Here is a 19,544-nt window from a genome sequence, read left to right as displayed (position 1 = left end):
CTCCAATTAAGCTCAGTGTGCTCTCTTTAAGCTCTCCCACATTGAACGTCTGTGTAAATACTTCATAAACAGACGTTAAATATTAACTGATGGTTGTCACTCTAAGTTAAGTTAATCGATTTTCTATGGAATCAGTTGACTCAAATCTGCAGACTGGCTCTGATCTTTGGCAACTAGCATCAACTTCTCCAGATGGTAAATCTGTGGAAAATCGGGACAAAAATCGTGGGTAACACTTTATTTTGATAGTCTACTTTAGACATTCTACTAACAGTAAGTAACTTTGCAACTCCATGTCAACTAGCAGTCATTAGAGTATTAGTAGACTGTCTGCTTAATATCTACTAACACTTTATTTTGATGGGTCCACAACATACAACATACTGACTATCAGAAACTTTGTCAACTTATTCTACTAACCCTAAACCTAACCTAACAGTCTACTCTGAGAGTTAGTTGACATGTAATTGCAAATTAATGAGAATGAGTTGACATGTAGTTGACATGAATTAAAAAGTTACTTATAGTTAGTAGAATGTCTAAAGTGGACTATCAAAATAAAGTGTAACCAGTGTTTCTGATTGCTCTGGGTGTATCTGTATGTGTTTGACTCACTGTGGTTTTGGCACGGGTCGAGGCTGCATTCTGTAGAAGTGTGTAACGCGACCATGTGTTTTTTTTTCTTCTGCTCAGTCATGCTCTGATTCCACTGAAGAGTGACTTGAACATCAGACCTCTGAACACACTAATGCACTTCACATTTCACATTGACTGAGGATTTGCTCTCTGTGCTCACACTGAACTCCTACACCCTCTGGAACAAGACACGGAGATCTGTTTTACATCAAACCATCAATAGTTGATGTCATGACTGTTAGTTTCCTACTCCGTTACTCTCTTTCTGTCTCTCTTTTTCTATCTTTGATTAAATAGTCTCCACCTCTTGATTCAAAGAAACTGAATTACCCTGTTGAAAAAACCAGAATATGCTGGTTGGGTATGTTTTGAAGCATGGCTGCTGGTGATGACCTGGTCCTCAGCTGGTCGTGTGCTGGTCCTGAGCAGGAACTAGTTGCTCAAACCAGCTCATGACCAGCACTTGACCATCTTAAACCAGCTCATGACCATCTAAGGACCAGAATAAAAACCAGCTCATAACCAGCAGCTGTGCTTCAAAACATATCTAACCAGCATGCTGTTTTTTTCAACAGGGTAGACTCTGTAAAAAGTGGTGACCTGCTGTTTTTACCTGATTTAAGGCATATACAGTTAGTTTTGTTCATTCAGTGCATCTCATTTTGATTATTTGATATTTTTCCCTGATGTCTTGTGATAATGTTTATAACGTGTTTTGCACCGAAAGACAGTGACCATCAGAATAAATGGGAATGTATTGCTGCTGCACCTTTAAGAAGGGCATCCAGTTTTCATATGATTCTTCTTCGAGTTGGGCCAGATTTCAGCTTTGTCGTGCATCTTTTGTCATGCAGGGGCTAATGACAGGAGATTAGCCTCTCCCGACCAGCAATCGGAGGGTCGATTGTATTTCTGACATGTGAGAAAATTTGATCAGCCCTCGTGAGGGTATCACACAGTCGAAGAGGACCTACGAACCGCCTGCCCTAAACTCAGTCTTTTTTCCCTCACTGCGCCTGCACTAAAACAGAAACATGTGGTTTGGATGGAAGCGATGGAGGCTACATAATTCAATGGGTCCAACGTGTTTATTTCGCATTTATAGTGTGAGCAGTCAAGTTGCAGCTCGAGGATCGGACCATACATAAATCCTGAGCTTTGGCTTAAACCACATACGAATTACTCATACAGTGAGAGCTGGTATTTAACAAAAACATCACTGAAATCGCAGAGTGTGCACCCGACTTCAGCACACGCACCCTTAACATATGAAACGAGCAGCAGATCAAACTGAAATGGGTGTGTTCTGTTGTTATTCGGTTTTGAGAGAAATCATTTGCTTTTTTGTTATTGTAAATGCTGTTTTGGACTTTCTGAAAGCGCTGCCCTATTTTCCACTGTGTGTGAAGCTGCTCTGTAAATTGCTGTCTTTTCAAGCTCACAAGCTGAACCGTTTTTCAAAGACCCCATGAAATTGGGGTTTTGTGACTTTTAGTTCATGTTTATTAGCTTTGCGGTCATCTGTGTGCTAGTGCACTTTTAGCAGATACTGTATGCATATTTCTGTGAAAGCAGTATTGATGACATAATCTTGCACTCAGGCACGTAAGCAGATTGTTGTCCAATCAAACACTCTCTCTGGAATGACAGTATTGCTCCTGCAGAACGCCTGCCTGTAAAACTGTTTCTCAGATAACTTGCAGTGGTGAACCTGCAGCAACCCTTACAAAATGAACAGTTTTACTGCTGGCCAATGGTCCTGTGGAAAAACCTTGACATATACAGGTGCATCTCAATAAATTAGAATGTCGTTGAAAAGTTCATTTATTTCAGTAATTCAACTCAAATTGTGAAACTCGTGAATTAAATTCAGTGCACACAGACTGAAGTAGTTTAAGTCTTTGGTTCTTTTAATTGTGATGATTTTGGCTCACACTTAACAAAAACCCACCAATTCACTATCTCAACAAATTAGAATATGGTGACATGCCAATCAGCTAATTAACTCAAAACACCTGCAAAGATTTCCTGAGCCTTCAAAATGGTCTCTCAGTTTGGTTCACTAGGCTACACAATCATGGGGAAGACTGCTGATCTGACAGTTGTCCAGAAGACAATCATTGACACCCTTCACAAGGAGCGTAAGCCACGAACATTCAAGAGCCACCACACACAGACGTGTCAAGGAATTTGGCTACAGTTGTCGTATTCCTCTTGTTAAGCCACAGACAACGTCAGAGGCGTCTTACCTGGGCTAAGGAGAAGAACTGGACTGTTGCCCAGTGGTCCAAAGTCCTCTTTTCAGATGAGAGCAAGTTTTGTATTTCATTTGGAAACCAAGGTCCTAGAGTCTGGAGGAAGGGTGGAGAAGCTCATAGCCCAAGTTGCTTGAAGTCCAGTGTGAAGTTTCCACAGTCTGTGATGATTTGGGGTGCAATGTCATCTGCTGGTGTTGGTCCATTGTGTTTTTTGAAAACCAAAGTCACTGCACCCGTTTACCAAGAAATTTTGGAGCACTTCATGCTTCCTTCTGCTGACCAGCTTTTTAAAGATGTTGATTTCATTTTCTAGCAGGATTTGGCACCTGCCCACACTGCCAAAACCACCAAAAGTTGGTTAAATGACCATGGTGTTGGTGTGCTTGACTGGCCAGCAAACTCACCAGACCTGAAGATTCTCTATGGGGTATTGCCAAGAGGAAAATGAGAAACAAGAGACCAAAAAATGTAGATGAGCTGAAGGCCACTGTCAAAGAAACCTGGGCTTCCATACCACCTCAGCAGTGCCACAAACTGATCACCTCCATGCCACGCCGAATTGAGGCAGTAATTAAAGCAAAAGGAGCCCCTACCAAGTATTGAGTACATATACAGTACATGAACATACTTTCCAGAAGGCCAACAATTCACTAAAAATGTTTGTTTTATTGGTCTTATGAAGTATTCTAATTTGTTGAGATAGTGAATTGGTGGGTTTTTGTTAAATGTGAGCCAAATCATCACAATTAAAAGAACCAAAGACTTAAACTACTTCAGTCTGTGTGCATTGAATTGATTTAATACACTAGTTTCACAATTTGAGTTGAATTACTGAAGTAAATTAACTTTTCGACGACATTCTAATTTATTGAGATACACCTGTATACACCATCACTTGCAAACCTGTGGCAACAATGCACTCTAAAAAAAAGAAAAAAGGTGCTATATAGCACTAAATGTGGTTCTTTGGCTCGTAATCATAGGGGAACCACTTTTGGTGCTGTATAGCACCAAATCTTGGTGATTCAGTGGTTCTTCACCGGTTCTTTGGCATGACTGAGGGGCTATATAGCACTGCTACCATATACAGAAACTGTTAAGCTCCTGTATGGTTCTTCAGTGGTTCTTTGGGGTGATTAAGGTGCTATATAGCACCACTGCCGTACAAAGAACCTGTTAAGCCCCTTTAAAGGTTCTTTACGAGCCAAAGAACCACTGTTGGTGTTTAGCACCATTTTGTTAAAGAAATACAGTGCAATATGGCACCTCTTATGGTTCTACATAGCACCATTTGACAAAGGTGCTGTATAGCACCTTTTAAAGATATGGTGCTATTATAGCACCAAAAGTGGTTCCCCTATGATTACGAGCCAAGAACCACTTTTAGTGCTGTATAACACCATTTTATTTTAGAGTGTAGGCAATCCATCCATCACAGCTGTTCATTGAAGACAAATCTGAATATTCATGTCATTTCAGTGCTGTAATAAAAAAACATTCAGTTGAAGTCAAACATGTTTCTCTTTTTTAGACCAATTTCAAATGGAGCACCACATGTATCTGTTGTAGTGAATGCAATAATGCACTGTGAAAAACAGTACTAAAATGTTTTAGTGTGCACTGTTAGAGCTGGGCGATTTTTCCCCCTGATTTTGTTGGTTAAGTTGCATGTAATGTTTTGCAATGATTTTTATTATTTTTAAATAGAGGAATTGTGGTTTTGAATAAAAATATTAGCAAACATTACAATTAGTTGGAGATACACCAATGAGAGCAGTTGAGAGAGAAAAAATGACCCAACTGCTTATAATTCAATAACGTAGTAAAAATTGCTAGTCTTCAATGTAATTTTACATTGAAAAACACAATACGTGGGGAGTGGAATGGGGAAAACTACTTCAGTGTTTGATATGGTGACAGATCTACAGGTGACAGTTGACCTGTAAAACTGAGTGCCTACATTTTGGCTGTGAAATATTTAACCTTTTTCTTATATTCTTTCAGAACGTATAGGATATGTTTAATCATACAGTCAAAGCTTGTACAATATTTGCCTTCACATTTCATGCATCTTTTCTGCAAAGATATTTCACAAGTGAATTTGTCTTAACATTGACACCATATTGACCACTTCATGTGTGCTGCACTTGGAATAGAACTTTCTTTAACCAGATGCCTTTGCAAATTTTTAATTTCAAGTATTGTGCTGTTAGCTTTGATTGTGTTACTGTTGCCCATGAAGAGCTTCTCAAATCAGTCATCATGGGTTTCCATTTCATTTGCATGCTCCCTATGTAGACAGCACGTCGGCTGGAGTCTGGAGCACAGCTTTGAGAGTACTGTTGGGTAGATTCAGCCAGAGCTATGAGGTTTGTTGAGCGGAGAGTTGAACTGGGTGTAGCTGTGTGTAATTAGTGGTGTGGTGGTTTAGTTCTCTGTCCAGAGTTGGGCAGCATACTAACATAAACCACAGCTCTGTACTCGCTAAACCAGCCTCAGATTTGAGCTTTGTGGATCTGAACTCGTGTTCATGTGTTCTTGTGGCTTTGAGAGCCGGCCAAACTCGCTCGTCTAATATGTCGAGCCTTCTGTCGTCTTTCCTCCGTCGCTCTCGTCGTTTTCTTCTTCGTTTTGCACTGAAGTGATTAATGAGCAGTTCACACAAACCTTCTCCAAACTCTCCAGCACATGTTCATAAGGAAGAACTTACATAAATCAAAAATCTCTCATGAACCCGTTTCATTTTCTGCCAGTAACTCTTGGCTGATCGCTAGTGCCATCTGGATGCGCTGTTTATTTCCCCCAATCGACCTTTGACCTTTGGAGTTGCCTTGAGCCTGTGTGAGAAATGAGTGTTTACCCAACGGGCGTTTGTAGAGGAAATGGCGGGACACACACACACCTTCTGACATCCACGCCGCTGTTCTCACCTGCAACCATTAACGTCTTGCTGTGAGCGCCACGCTTTCCCCGGGAGTCAATTAAATTACTGCGGCAGCATTCAGAACTGCTCTGGAATTCTGCCGCAAGTTCACTTATCTGAGACGACTGAGCCCATAGTTTAACTTCCTGTTTACACAGGCTGAATTTAGCTCATTACACGTGTGATACTTGATTGCAATTGGTCAATGGTGTCGCTTTGTGCTCTAATATTTGCTGTATAATTGCCAAAGTAATTTTCTCCAAAACTGTACAGGTTTCATCTGTGTTTCTTTACAGAAGATCATAAGTATTCATGAAGAAATCCATACACATGTAGTTATTTATTTGGTAAATAGCCAAGTAATAAGCATGTGCGCTATTACAAAAAAAAAATTATAATAAAGCCCAGCAGCAGTGGCTTAGGCAGAATTTTGTTTATGGGCGGGCCTGGGCAAAAGTGAGCGGACACTAGTTGGCTAACTAACGGATAGAGTCAGACTCAATATTCAGGTCATTTCAATCTTCTTTTCTTTGATCCAATTGAAAAATAAACTGTAGAACACAGTGGAAGACATGCTTAGTAAAACTACCATATTGTTTAGCAAGACCGATCGTTTGCTTCATATTATATCATTAGGAGCCATGGGTATAAATTCTGTGCTTTTTTGACTCTTAAGTGCCGGTACTTAAGAGTCTGTTCCACTGAAGAAAACTAGTCACCTACATTTTGGACAGCCTGAAAGAAATTAAAAGCAAATTTTCATTTTAGAGTGAACTATCCCTTAAAGGTAGTTGTTGTTGTTGTTGTTGTTTTTTGTAGTTTTAAAATAAGTAATAAATATTTTGACAGCGATGAAAGTGTGATATAAATATGCAAATGGATAATGCAATCAAGGAAAAGCAGGTGTTAGTACAACCAATCAGCATGTTCTTTTGTATTGGAAGTTTTCAAAATCCTGTGTGGAATATGTAAGGTTTTTTTGGGGGGGGGGGGTTAGCAGTGAAATCAGGAGATAGATATAAATTGTAGGGTTGCCAGCAGCTCTTGGCCAATTTGTGTTTGATTTTCCGTCTCTCACATCCTGATGGTCTGATCTAAACTCTATACTTATAAAAGCAAGAGGCTTTCTTTCACCCAGAACTCACCTGAAACAGATGTTCTGACAGCAGCTCCTAGTGGATCTCATGGATGAGTCTGATCTGTAAATAGAGCCCAAATGAAAGCTCTGCCTGGAAAAATCTACAGCATTACATCTGTGTCCTGAATGAACAGTCTCTCCCTGTGTCTAAACGATCACTGTTTCAGACATTTGCTATTTCTTTGGAAATTAGAAGAGCAGTGGTGTTTGGAAAACAGGTGATTTTGATGGTAAAATCAAGTGCACAGCACAAGTGTCTTATTATACAAACACTGAGACAATAAAATACATTTAAATAATATTTACATGTAGTAATAATAATAGTTGTAACAAAATCGTTCCACCAGGTGATATAGAGAAAACCATTCAGTAGTTTGGGGTCGGTGAGATTCTTTTCTGTTCAGCAAGGCTATGTTTATTTGATAAAAAATACAGTAAAATAGTAATATTGTAAAATATTATTACAATCATAACTGTTTTTATTGTAATTTCTTATAAAAAGTAATTGATTGCTGTGATCAAAGCTGAATTTTCAGCATCATTACTCCAGTCTTCAGTGTCACATGCTCCTTCAGAAATTATTATAATATGCTGATCTGCTGCTCAAGAAACTAATAATAATTTCTGATTATTACTGATGTTGAAAACAGTTGTGCTGCCCAGTATTTCTGCAGAAACCGTGACACGTTGTTTTTTTAGGATTCCTTGATGAATAGAAAGTTCAAAGTTAAAGCATTTGTTTATTTAAAACTGATTTACTTATATCTTACTGAGATATTGTAAAACATGTCTTATTCATATATAAATGGTTTAGTTTCATGAAAATCCATGTGTTTATTAGCATTTCAAAATGGCCTTGAGTGCAGCTGAGAGTCAGGACTTCATGTTTTATGCAAGATTATTTTTCCCCACCCACATGACCAATGGTTACATCAGGGGGAAAAAAGTCCTTTCAGAGACAGAGAAAGTTATTACACTTGAAAGAGTTTGAATCTGGAATAACACGCAGCTGATGAAGAGCACACAGCATGGCCAGGGGCGTTTGTTTAGGCAGTAAAGATGGTGGATTTCATGTAGACTTTATCTCTGACAGAAGATGGGGATCAAAGAGAGAGAGCTGGTCATCTCTCTTCCTGGCCGTGGAGAGACAGATGAACAGATGTATGCTCATTTGGACAAATGGTGGTGAAGTCTGTCCTCTCTCCGCCTGATGTCCATCCTCTGGGCGTTTGAGATTTGAAACGGTTTCCTCTCAGTGCAATCACATGCTTTAAGAACTGGAACCAGATCCTATATTGGCCGATAGCGTGGAACCGTTTCTCCGGTGGAGTGACTATAAAAGCGTTCAGTAATCAGCACACGGCCAACTGCCAAGTGTACGAGTGAGTCTTTGATTCTGAACTTCAGAAATATTGGATCCTCATGCCTGAGTTTATATCTCGGTGCATTCCTGCTAGAATCCCACATGATTTCTCAAACGATTTGTTTTCTTCACTAGGTTTTTAGCAAATGGTTTTCACTCAACATTTTGGACATTCCTTGGTGTAGCTTTTTCAGTTGTTTTACTCTTTGTTTTTGTTTTCTTACAACACAAAATATGGTTCAAAACCTAGAGCTGGGCAGCTAATTCAGCTTTGTTCCACAAGCCCTCGATTCAGTTCATTTGGGAATATTTCAGACCTGTTAAATTCAGAGAGAAAATTGCATGCATAAAGTAAAAAAGAAAATCAATCTTGATTTTAAGAATCATTGAATCGTTGATTCCAGAATGCTTTGCAACAGAGAAAAAAGATGAGAAATGTCGACTATAAATATACTTTATTCATATTGTAACATGCTAATCTCTAGGGCTGTGACAATAAATTGATGCATCGCAAATCGAGAAATGATTCTGCTTTTCCAAATGAATCGCTATTTTCTCTGGAATCGATTCTGAGCTTAGTTTTTAACAGCAGATGGCACTGCGTGCTTTAGAAGCCGACATATTCTGCTTGCTTCTAATTTCTTACTCATGCACCACTTGAACCTAAAATAATCATTCATAAAGTTTGAAAAGGTTGAAGCGAATTACAAGAGTGTTCACAGTGGGCTGTGTTTAAATTCATCTTGTGTCATAAAAGCATACAAGCTGAGATGCAAGTTCATTTAACCACTTACATGACTCAGTTCAACGCTCAAGCGTTCTTCTTCATGAGCATTTAGGTGTGGGGTTAAAACTAGCCTAGAGCGCCATGTTCTGTTAAAAACTAAGCTCAGAATCAATTCCAGAGAGAATCGCGATGCATTCGCAAATTCTCCACAAATAGCGATGCATCGATTTATCGCCCCAGCCCTACTAACCTCAAACTCCATAAGATGCAATCCAAATCACACTAATGAGGCTCTATTTTGGTGAGGATGCACCCTATATAGGGAGTAGACAGCAAAGCAGCTCACTAGTGTTTGAAAAAGAGCTCATAATCCCAGCTCACATGTGTTTTCTCTCTCCGTTCTTGTTGCCCTCCAGGCTCGTACATGATGGTGGACACCTCGCAGCACGATTACGGAGAAAAGGCTCGCCTGCAGCTGCCCGTGATGAAAGAAAACGACACTCACTGCATCGACTTCAACTATCTCCTGTACTGCCCCGACGGCTCCAGCCCCGGGACGCTCAACATCCTGGTGAAGGTCAATAAAGGGCCGCTGGCCAATCCCATCTGGAACGTCACTTCCTGCACAGGCAAAGGCTGGATGAAGGCGGAGCTTGCTGTCAGCACTTTTTGGCCCAACGAGTATCAGGTATGCCAATCGAAAGATGCAGCGTGAGTTTGTTTTGCATAGACTGAAGCAGTCGGGTTCCGGAAGTAAAAACATTTTCTGCACAGGGAAATTGATGTTTAATGCTAATTTATAAACATTAAAAGACAGACCTTACTGGTAGTTAATTGATGTTATATGCTTTTGTTGAAGCCATCCATTGACAATATTTCAACTCATGTTTAACAGCTGAAACATCATTTATAGCGAACAAATTGCACCAAAAGAGCTTGGCAGCTGCCACAAATAATATAAAGATACACTCTCAAAATACTTAAATGATTGTGTGTGTGTGTATATACTGTATATATATATATATATATATATATATATATATATATATATATATGCATATTTTGTAGGTGTCAACGTTAACGCGTTAACGCATGCGATTAATCTACAAATTTGAACTCGTTAATATATTTTTAAAGCAAATGAACTTCCCGTCATCGCCCAAAGTGTATATAGACAAATAAAAATGAAAATAGATCCTTTTACTAATGTGTATTATACTTGGAATGTATCCCTGGCAACTTAAGAAAGGAGAGGCAGTTGTAACATCGCAAACAATGTGAGTTTCAGCCAGGGCTCTATAGATTATATAAGATAATAAACACACGATTACGATAGGATATTTGTATGTGATTTCTTGAGTTGAATGTGTACATCTGAAATGCTAATTTGTGCAGCATATAAAAGGCTATAAACAGCATATTTTAACAACAGTAAACGACCAAAGTCCACATGTGATCGCAAAAGGAAGTTATTACAAACACTCGACGGTGGTTTGAAGTGAGTTCTGAGGAAAAGTGTATTATTAATCTCATAAATTGTCTTATGAAGCATGATGCTAATATTAGCTCTAATGAACCTGCAGAACAGGTCCAATTCTTCTTCATAATGCATTTTGTCATAATACTTCACGTAAGGTCACAATAAATGTTTTGTTTTCTTGATAATAGTTGGGTAAATGTATACTGGGATTGAAGCGATGTGGCTTGGTAAACGTTTTATTGCCAGTATAAAGGCTGATAATGGCTGAATAAAAACAAAAGAATAATGATAAAAGAATAATAAGGATTATGTCTCATACCTGGCGGAAGTGTGACACATTTACAGGTCAATCCTAGTATTTTAAATTTGTGATTAATCATGATTAATCACAGTCCATGACATTTTTTAATCGATTGACAGCACTAATATTTTGCAATAAACCTAAAATATATTGTTTCTATATATAACCAAAAACTTATTTCTGTATGATTTATAAGCTTGTTTCTCATGGGGACCAAAAATGGACAATGATTTTGGATATTGCCATCTTTGTAGGGACATTTTGTCCCCCTAGCGTATAGGGTATACCTGAACCACACACACACACAACAACCTTAAAGCAATAGTTTTATATAGATCATTTTTAACTCGATTATGTCATTCATGAGCACTCTGTTAAAAATGAATGGAAAAAATACATCCAACGCCGCAGAAAATGTGAATGGACACTAATGCACTCTATTAACAAGATATGTTTATCTGATCAGGTCAAAGAGATGCAAAGATACTAATGGCAAACTGACTTTTTCCTCAGTGCAAATGTAGCACCAGACTCTGAGCTGGAAAGTCAGTAGGTGTTTTATTTTTATTTTTTTTTTGCATTGTCGTAACTCTTAAAGTCTGTGTGGTGACACATTCCTGCCGTCAAGCCCTCTAAACAAAGTATGAGGAACAGAATCACAATGGATGTTTTGCTTGTATGTGGTATTGCTCTAGACCGGTTGATTTATGGGAATGCAGAGGTTCTGTTCAGCTTTTCTTTTGTAGTTCTGTCATACTCACAAAACACTCCCAGTGATCACAGTGACGGCTCTCAGTAATGTTTTCCACAGGTGAAATCTCTCTCAGGGTCAGTGGAGCTCCTTCACAGGACTTTTTGTTTTTCAGTACAATAGCGTTTCACTGTTGATACTAGCTGTTTGAAAGTAATATTTCATCTACTGAATACAACTACTATGCTAATCAGTCTCTTCTCTCTTGTTTTAATCAGTGGTGGATGTGGGTGTGTATGTGTCAGTGTTTGCCATGTGTGTGTGTGTGTGAGACGGTGAATACTGAAAGCCTTCGTCTGTGTTCAGACTAATTGGGAGTCTTGACTGATCTCCCCTCTGTCTCGCTCTGCTGTCTGTCTTTCTGCGTGAGAGACAGAATTTGAAACACCGTGATGATGCAGGGTTTTTAATGCAGGATGTTCATCTGGTCTTTCCACAGGTTTAGGGTGCAGTAGTTGAGCTGTAGTCTTTAAAGCGGCCGTCTGTTTGCTTTATCAGCCCAAAATGTAAACACAGCTGCGGGGAGCGTGAGGTAGACGCCTCTGCTGGCCGCTTGCATGCATTACACATCACGCTCGGAGGATTGGGGCAGCGCGGGGAGACACTGTTGTGATTAATATTGCATGATATTTCCGAGACGAGCTAATGGATCAGAGGGGCTTGTTTCTTCATGTCTCGATTTGATTTCTCACAGTATAGAGTTTCCACCTGCTGCCCCTCCAACCCCCCGGAGACGTGTCCCTTCTAATGAGTCCAGGCATGTTACGTCCCTTTATTATGCTCTCTCTCTCTCGCAGTCCATCTCTAAACCCTGGTGTGGGCTTGTTATTTCTTGTCCTCTTTAATTAGGCACTGATGAATCAAATCTGTTGCTGGAGTCCAGTTTATTTTAGCTTAAGTCCTGATTCACTTTGGTTTTGTTTTTTCCACCGATATCTCCCGAGGGTGTCTTCATCCCCCCGATCAGATCGTTAGTCACCGCGTCAAACGGACTCGCTTAATGAGCTGGACACCTGCCCTCAGTTGCTTTTTATGATTTGATGTCAGATTGTCAGAAATCATGCCAGAGTGCAGAACTGAAGCGTTTGAGGAGCTCTGTCTGCGTTCACGAGCGCGAGCGTCATTAATGCTGTCAAAGGGAATGAGTTAAGGCGTCGCACGTGTTCCTTTGGTCATCCTTCAGTTCTCATGAATGATTAAATATCGTTAAACTTGAGAGAAGTTGTTTTTCTGTTTTTATTTCTTCTAAGCCAAGTAACATTCATGCTCCTTTGTGGTTTCTCTGGCTTATGATGTGTTCTTCAATAATCTTCTTTGAGGACACGAACAGAAATGTGTGTCATCAGTAGGGATGTGTGAGTGTGTGTGTGTGTGTGTGTTTTAACCCTAAAGCATCTAGCTAATTGACTAATTAATTAACTACTCGCTTGACAAAAAAATAAAGAATCTGGATTTTTGGGGTTTTATTGTTGATATGGCTATTACTGTAACTACAGCCTTTTAATTTGCTGACATATTAGAAGTGTTCAGTTAAGAAGTTAAGAAATTTGTTCAAATAAATTCTAACTTTGCAAGAATGTTCCTAAATGCAGTTCTTGAAAAATTCTTAAGAAGTTCTCCAATATTTCCTTGACTGATCATCGATCATTGTTGTCACCTCAGAGTACTTGTGTACTGGTAATAGTAATAAGTATTATGCATCTAGTGTTATGATGTGCTTCATATTTAAAGCAACCCCATAAATTCATGAAGCATCTTACCTTTTCAGATTTAAGACAAGCTGGAGGTTGTCCTAACTATAAGAGGTTATTTACCTTGATTTTTTAAGGCCATTCTTTAACAGACTTCAATTTCTTTGTTAACACTTTAGATTAGCGAGCACTATTCACTATTAACTAGTTGCTTATTAGCATGTATATTTCTAACATACTGACTGATTGTTAGTTACATTTAAAGCACATAATAATGCCTTATCCTGCCTTATACCCTTAACCCGACCCCATACCTAAACTACAACAACTACCTTACTTACTATCAGTAAACAGGAGTTATTGAGGGAAAATGCTTGTAATATAAAATGTTACCAATTTTAAGCAAAAACGTAAAAGAGCATTATTAATAAACGTTTGTGGAAATAAAATGTAAGTTATTATGTTATATTATAAAATTATATTAATTATATTCTATATTCTATTATATTAACTCATAAACTATAGTGAGTATTTTTATGTGAACTGGGCATTTTTTGAGTTTGGTTAGCTGAACATCTACTTTTTTTTCAACTGCTTTCACAATTTTTCAAAACTTTGCCTCTTTTTTCAAAACTTTACACACAAATCAAGAATTGCACACACACAATGGAAAATGCCTCACATTTCTTGCAAAATGAAGCACTGCATTCAAAATATCATAAACACAATCTCAAAAGCAAACATTTGCAAACACCTTTGCCATAATATTAATTCCCGTTAGATATTTGTGTGTTACATAGATAACCGTGTGTTGTGTTTTGCAAAAAGTGTTTTATGAAATTGAAAATTGAGTCAAAGGTCGAGAATTAGTGTCTGGTTTTGCAGATTTGGTGTGTGCTTCTGCTGTTTGAGTTCAGCTTTCAGAAATTGTGTGGCAAGTAAAGATTTTGTGTGTGAGCAGTTGAAAAAAAAAAAAAAAAAACTGTAATGAAGACCAGTGCAATTAGGCTGGTTTCTGATTCATTTGACCCTGTCTGAACGTTTACATTAGATTTGTTCTTACATTCATGATTTAAAGTCATGCTTTTCATGGTTGAAATACTTTTAACTTTAAATCATTGCAGTTACTCTAAAGTTATTGCCTGTAATTCCACTATCTTTATCAATAATAATTCAATTTCCCTAACATTTGGTGAAGAATGTTTTGAAGAGCATTATATTGTGCACCTGTAGTCACTGGTTAAAAAAGGTCTCGCACTTTCCCAGGGTTCACAGCTCTGTGTGAATGCCGATTTCCCACCTTCTCCCAAAACAAGATCCCTCCGGGCAAGAGATCCCTCAGGGCTTCAGAAGGAGGTGTGAGGGGAGTGATTTAGAGGAAAGCTCTGTGTGTGTGTGTGTGTGTGTGTGTGTGTGTGTGTGTGTGTGTGTCTGGAGGTGTTTTGTGATAGTGTTGAAGCTCACATTTAGTCAAGGTCAGCACACACACAAACACACACTCACAGGTTTATCTTGTGTCCAGCATAGCAGTAATTTATATGTGCTCAGAAGCTCAGGGCAGTTTATAATGTGTGTATGTCCTCTGTAAATGATACAGAAGAATGTCTTATCTGTATACTGTAGAATGTCACTCAGCTTCACAAACCTTCCTCAATATAAACACACACGTTTACTTGAATGTGTAGAGAAGCACCTGCCTGTTTCAAATAAGTAATTAATTTACTATAACATTACTATCGGCATTTTTCGAAGTGACTGAAGACGTTATTTGATGTCTTTAAAAACTCTTTCCAATGTACCATGTGCAAGCAGTTTTGTATGTCTAGGTGAGAAACACGTGTGTATTGATGTCACTGTGGGGATTTCCATAGCCTTAAGCTCAGCGTACAGATGTTTGGTGTTGTTTCAAGGTTTTTCGCACGGACATGCCATTGTGAAGTGGAGATTTAAGTAACATTGTGAGATATTTCTTTCACGGCGAGTGGATGACAATCCTTCATGCAGTTTGTGTTCAACAGTTTATAACAATGCTAAACAAAGATTTCACCCCAAAATTACAATTCTGCTATCTTTTAACCCATCATTTCTTTATGGAAAACAAAAGGGAAATTTTTAAAGAATCATCACAGCTGTTTTCCGACAACAGTTTGTAGTGTTGCTGTAGTTGTAATGACCACAAGGCCAAGGCCATATATTAGTCTTCTGAAGTCATATGGTTGCTCTGTGCAAGGAACACGCTTAAAAAATGAACTGATAATCTTTTCTTCCCATTTTTCCCTCTGTGTAGAGTTTGTAAGTCTCAATTATGCTGGAGAATGGTGTGTTTTGCTGTCGTCTGTCCAGATAATGGCATGTTCTTAAAGTCATTAGGCTGATTACACACTGATTTAATGTGCTTGACTGTGGGCTCTGATCGCACGTGAGTGCTTCTTTCGGATGAGGCTATACTGTGTGAAGTTTGAAATGAAATGTGAAATGAAGTTTATTCTCGTGTTTTATATCATCATTCCTCTATTAAAATTAAAATAAGAAGATACTTTCAGTCTACTTTTTATGTACTTATCAGAGATAACCTTGACAAAGTTATACTTGTATACTTGACTTATGTTGACAAGTATGCAGAAAAGTCTAATCTTGTAATCAAGATGCAATTAAAAGTATTAAGTATTCAAAGTATCCTGAGCTAGTTGTATTTTCTCTTTATTAAATAATTATACTTATACAATACTTTATTAAATGCCTATTAAACACTTTTTTTTCACACATGACCCAGTATGTGTTTTATATGTTTTATAAAAGTAAATGTTGAAGTCATCTTTGAGGTGGAATATCAGTCATTTTGTACATGTGTGGAACTGAACCTGATCTTTTTTTGTACACAGTGTTATTAACCCACACAGAAACACAGACAGATTTGGCTGATTTCATTGCTTATTCCTCTAAGGTGTGAGAGTATTGTAACAGACTTGATTCACACTGCCTTCTATTATAAGCCATAACCAGAATATATCATTCGAGATCTTAGCACAAAACATTGTCAAACTGCAAAAGAAGCAAGTCTCTTTTTGTAATACATATCTAATTAATTTCATTTCTACTTATAGTACAGTTAAAGATATATTTCAAGTATAAAAATAGTACCCAAACTTCGTAGTATACTGAATGTCAAAAATCATACATAAATATTAAACTGTAACTATTGATGTAAGCTTTCTTTGTTAACTTACAGTGGGTACGGAAAGTATTCAGACCCCCTTAAATTTTTCACTCTTTGTTATATTGCAGCCATTTGCTAAAATCATTTAAGTTCATTTTTTTCCTCATTAATGTACACACAGCACCCCATATTGACAGAAAAACACAGAATTGTTGACATTTTTGCAGATTTATTAAAAAAGAAAAACTGAAATATCACATGGTCCTAAGTATTCAGACCCTTTGCTGTGACACTCATATATTTAACTCAGGTGCTGTCCATTTCTTCTGATCATCCTTGAGATGGTTCTACACCTTCATTTGAGTCCAGCTGTGTTTGATTATACTGATTGGACTTGATTAGGAAAGCCACACACCTGTCTATATAAGACCTTACAGCTCACAGTGCATGTCAGAGCAAATGAGAATCATGAGGTCAAAGGAACTGCCTGAAGAGCTCAGAGACAGAATTGTGGCAAGGCACAGATCTGGCCAAGGTTACAAAACATTTCTGCTGCACTTAAGGTTCCTAAGAGCACAGTGGCCTCCTTAAATGGAAGACATTTGGGACGACCAGAACCCTTCCTAGAGCTGGCCGTCCGGCCAAACTGAGCTATCGGGGGAGAAGAGCCTTGGTGAGAGAGGTAAAGAAGAACCCAAAGATCACTGTGGCTGAGCTCCAGAGATGCAGTCGGGAGATGGGAGAAAGTTGTAGAAAGTCAACCGTCACTGCAGCCCTCCACCAGTCGGGGCTTTATGGCAGAGTGGCCCGACGGAAGCCTCTCCTCAGTGCAAGACACATGAAAGCCTGCATGGAGTTTGCTAAAAAACACCTGAATAAGATTCTCTGGTCTGATGAGACTTTTAATTCTAAGCGGTATGTGTGGAGAAAACCAGGCACTGCTCATCACCTGTCCAATACAGTCCCAACAGTGAAGCATGGTGGTGGCAGCATCATGCTGTGGGGGTGTTTTTCAGCTGCAGGGACAGGACGACTGGTTGCAATCGAGGGAAAGATGAATGCGGCCAAGTACAGGGATATCCTGGATGAAAACCTTCTCCAGAGTGCTCAGGACCTCAGACTGGGCCGAAGGTTTACCTTCCAACAAGACAATGACCCTAAGCACACAGCTAAAATAACGAAGGAGTGGCTTCACAACAACTCCGTGACTGTTCTTGAATGGCCCAGCCAGAGCCCTGACTTAAACCCAATTGAGCATCTCTGGAGAGACCTAAAAATGGCTGTCCACCAACGTTTACCATCCAACCTGACAGAACTGGAGAGGATCTGCAAGGAGGAATGGCAGAGGATCCCCAAATCCAGGTGTGAAAAACTTGTTGCATCTTCCCCAAAAAGACTCATGGCTGTATTAGATCAAAAGGGTGCTTCTACTAAATACTGAGCAAAGGGTCTGAATACTTAGGAAAAATGTCAACAATTCTGTGTTTTTCTGTCAATATGGGGTGCTGTGTGTACATTAATGAGGAAAAAAAATGAACTTAAATGATTTTGCAAATGGCTGCAATATAACAAAGAGTGAAAAAAATTACGGGGGTCTGAATACTTTCCGTACCCACTGTATGTATACTTGCAGTATAAAACATCAGACTAGTATTTTAGTATACTTCAAAATGTACTTTCATAAGCTAGTGTGCTAGAAGAATATAGTTAGTAAATTAACAGTATACCTAAAAATGAATATATATATAACATCTACGTGTTTTCTGTAAGAGTAAATGCAAATAGCGTACAGTTTTTGGGGTCACCCAAAAACTCATTAAGTTTTGTTAGGTTTATGGTTAAACAGTTTACAAGAAATGCCAATGGAGATATTTAAGTATGTAATTCAAGATGAGAAGTAAACAATGTCTGAAAACAACTCTTGATATGATGTGGACTCTTAGTACTTCTCAAGTTAAAATCCTCCAGAGCAGTCACTGAGAGACTTGTTCTGTGGAAGCTGTAAGTCTGATCCCTATCATTTCCTCCGGTCCTGATGAGAGAGATGGAGGATCCATTGTGAAGCCGTGCTGTCGCTGCATTCAGAGACTGGGCTTCAGGGTGATCTCCGAAAGCTCAGAGAGCCAGAGCTGAGAGATTACAATCAAAACTGAGACATTACTGCTGGAGAGAGATGAAGTGTCCTCCAGTCCTGGGCTGATAGATCTGCTGCTCACCGAGCGGGAATATATTGCCCCTAATGGGCCGTCGTTACGCTGGAGTCTGGGCACGCGGAGGGGCTGAAATGGAGGACGTCTATTCTGGAGGAAAAACATTTCGGCACGCGTCTCTCCAAATGATGAAGGACATATCGCTCTTCGCCCGCTGACAGAGCCCCTGAAATAAATGTAAAAAAAAAAAACGCACCCCACGCATCACATTGCCGTCAATAAGGCTTTTTCCCTGCTCTCATTGTTTACTCAGAGCCATGGTAATGATCAGCACAGCCAATGCAAATGTGTGTGTGTGTGCGTGTGTGCACTCTTGACAGGTGAAGAGATGAGAGCGCCGAGCTCAATATCTGGTGAAATGATGCCAACAGGAAGAGGAAACGGTGAATGTGTGTTTGTTTTTGTCTGTGTATCTGAATTGTAGTTTTCTAGCAGTATAGTGTAATTAATGCTGTTTAAGTCAGACATCACTGGTACTAGTGCTTATAGTCATGTGATGAAACCCTTTTAACACTAAGTTTGAGCTCCAGACATGAATGATTTCTCAAATCGTGTGCTGTTGTGGAGAGTGTGCTGCTACCTTACCCAAAACTCGACAAGTGAAAAAATCTTTTTTTTTTTTTTTTTCATATTCTATTTTTTCCATTTGGATTTTTATTTTATTTTAATTTTAGTTTAATTTTTCTTTTCTTTTTTTTTCTTTTTTTTCTCTTTTTCCCTGGACCCTGTTGCGTTCCAGTTGTTTTGACCTGGAAAGGATTTTCTTTTCTTTTTTTTCTGGAAATGTTAATGTTAAGTTCATCTTTGTCATTGGACTAACACTTACTGACTTTGATTGCACTTGTTTCAGTAATTTCTAAAAGTAAATACAAAACCTGTACTAACTGAAAGAAAACATGTTGACAAAAA

The 19,544-nt window shown here is 38.7% G+C and overlaps 1 protein-coding gene across 14 annotated transcripts in view; it reads left to right on the top strand.

The window, feature by feature from the left end:
- Positions 1 to 19,544, top strand: part of ptprk (protein tyrosine phosphatase receptor type K) — a 184,816-nt gene that overhangs the window by 55,984 nt on the left and 109,288 nt on the right. For all 14 annotated transcript variants that reach the window (XR_009267521.1, XR_009267520.1, XM_058755143.1 and 11 more), the window contains one exon: positions 9,462 to 9,733. Coding sequence is in view for 12 of the 14 variants with exons in the window: in XM_058755143.1 (XP_058611126.1) it covers positions 9,462 to 9,733 (272 nt within the window). In the remaining 2 variants the exon portion in view is untranslated. The remainder of the gene's footprint in view (positions 1 to 9,461; positions 9,734 to 19,544) is intronic.

The sequence above is a fragment of the Onychostoma macrolepis genome, chromosome 20, assembly GCF_012432095.1.
Source record: "Onychostoma macrolepis isolate SWU-2019 chromosome 20, ASM1243209v1, whole genome shotgun sequence".
NCBI lineage: Eukaryota > Metazoa > Chordata > Actinopteri > Cypriniformes > Cyprinidae > Onychostoma > Onychostoma macrolepis.
The sequence above is the reverse complement of the archived record's forward strand: the minus strand, read 5'-3'. Positions and strand labels throughout refer to the sequence as shown.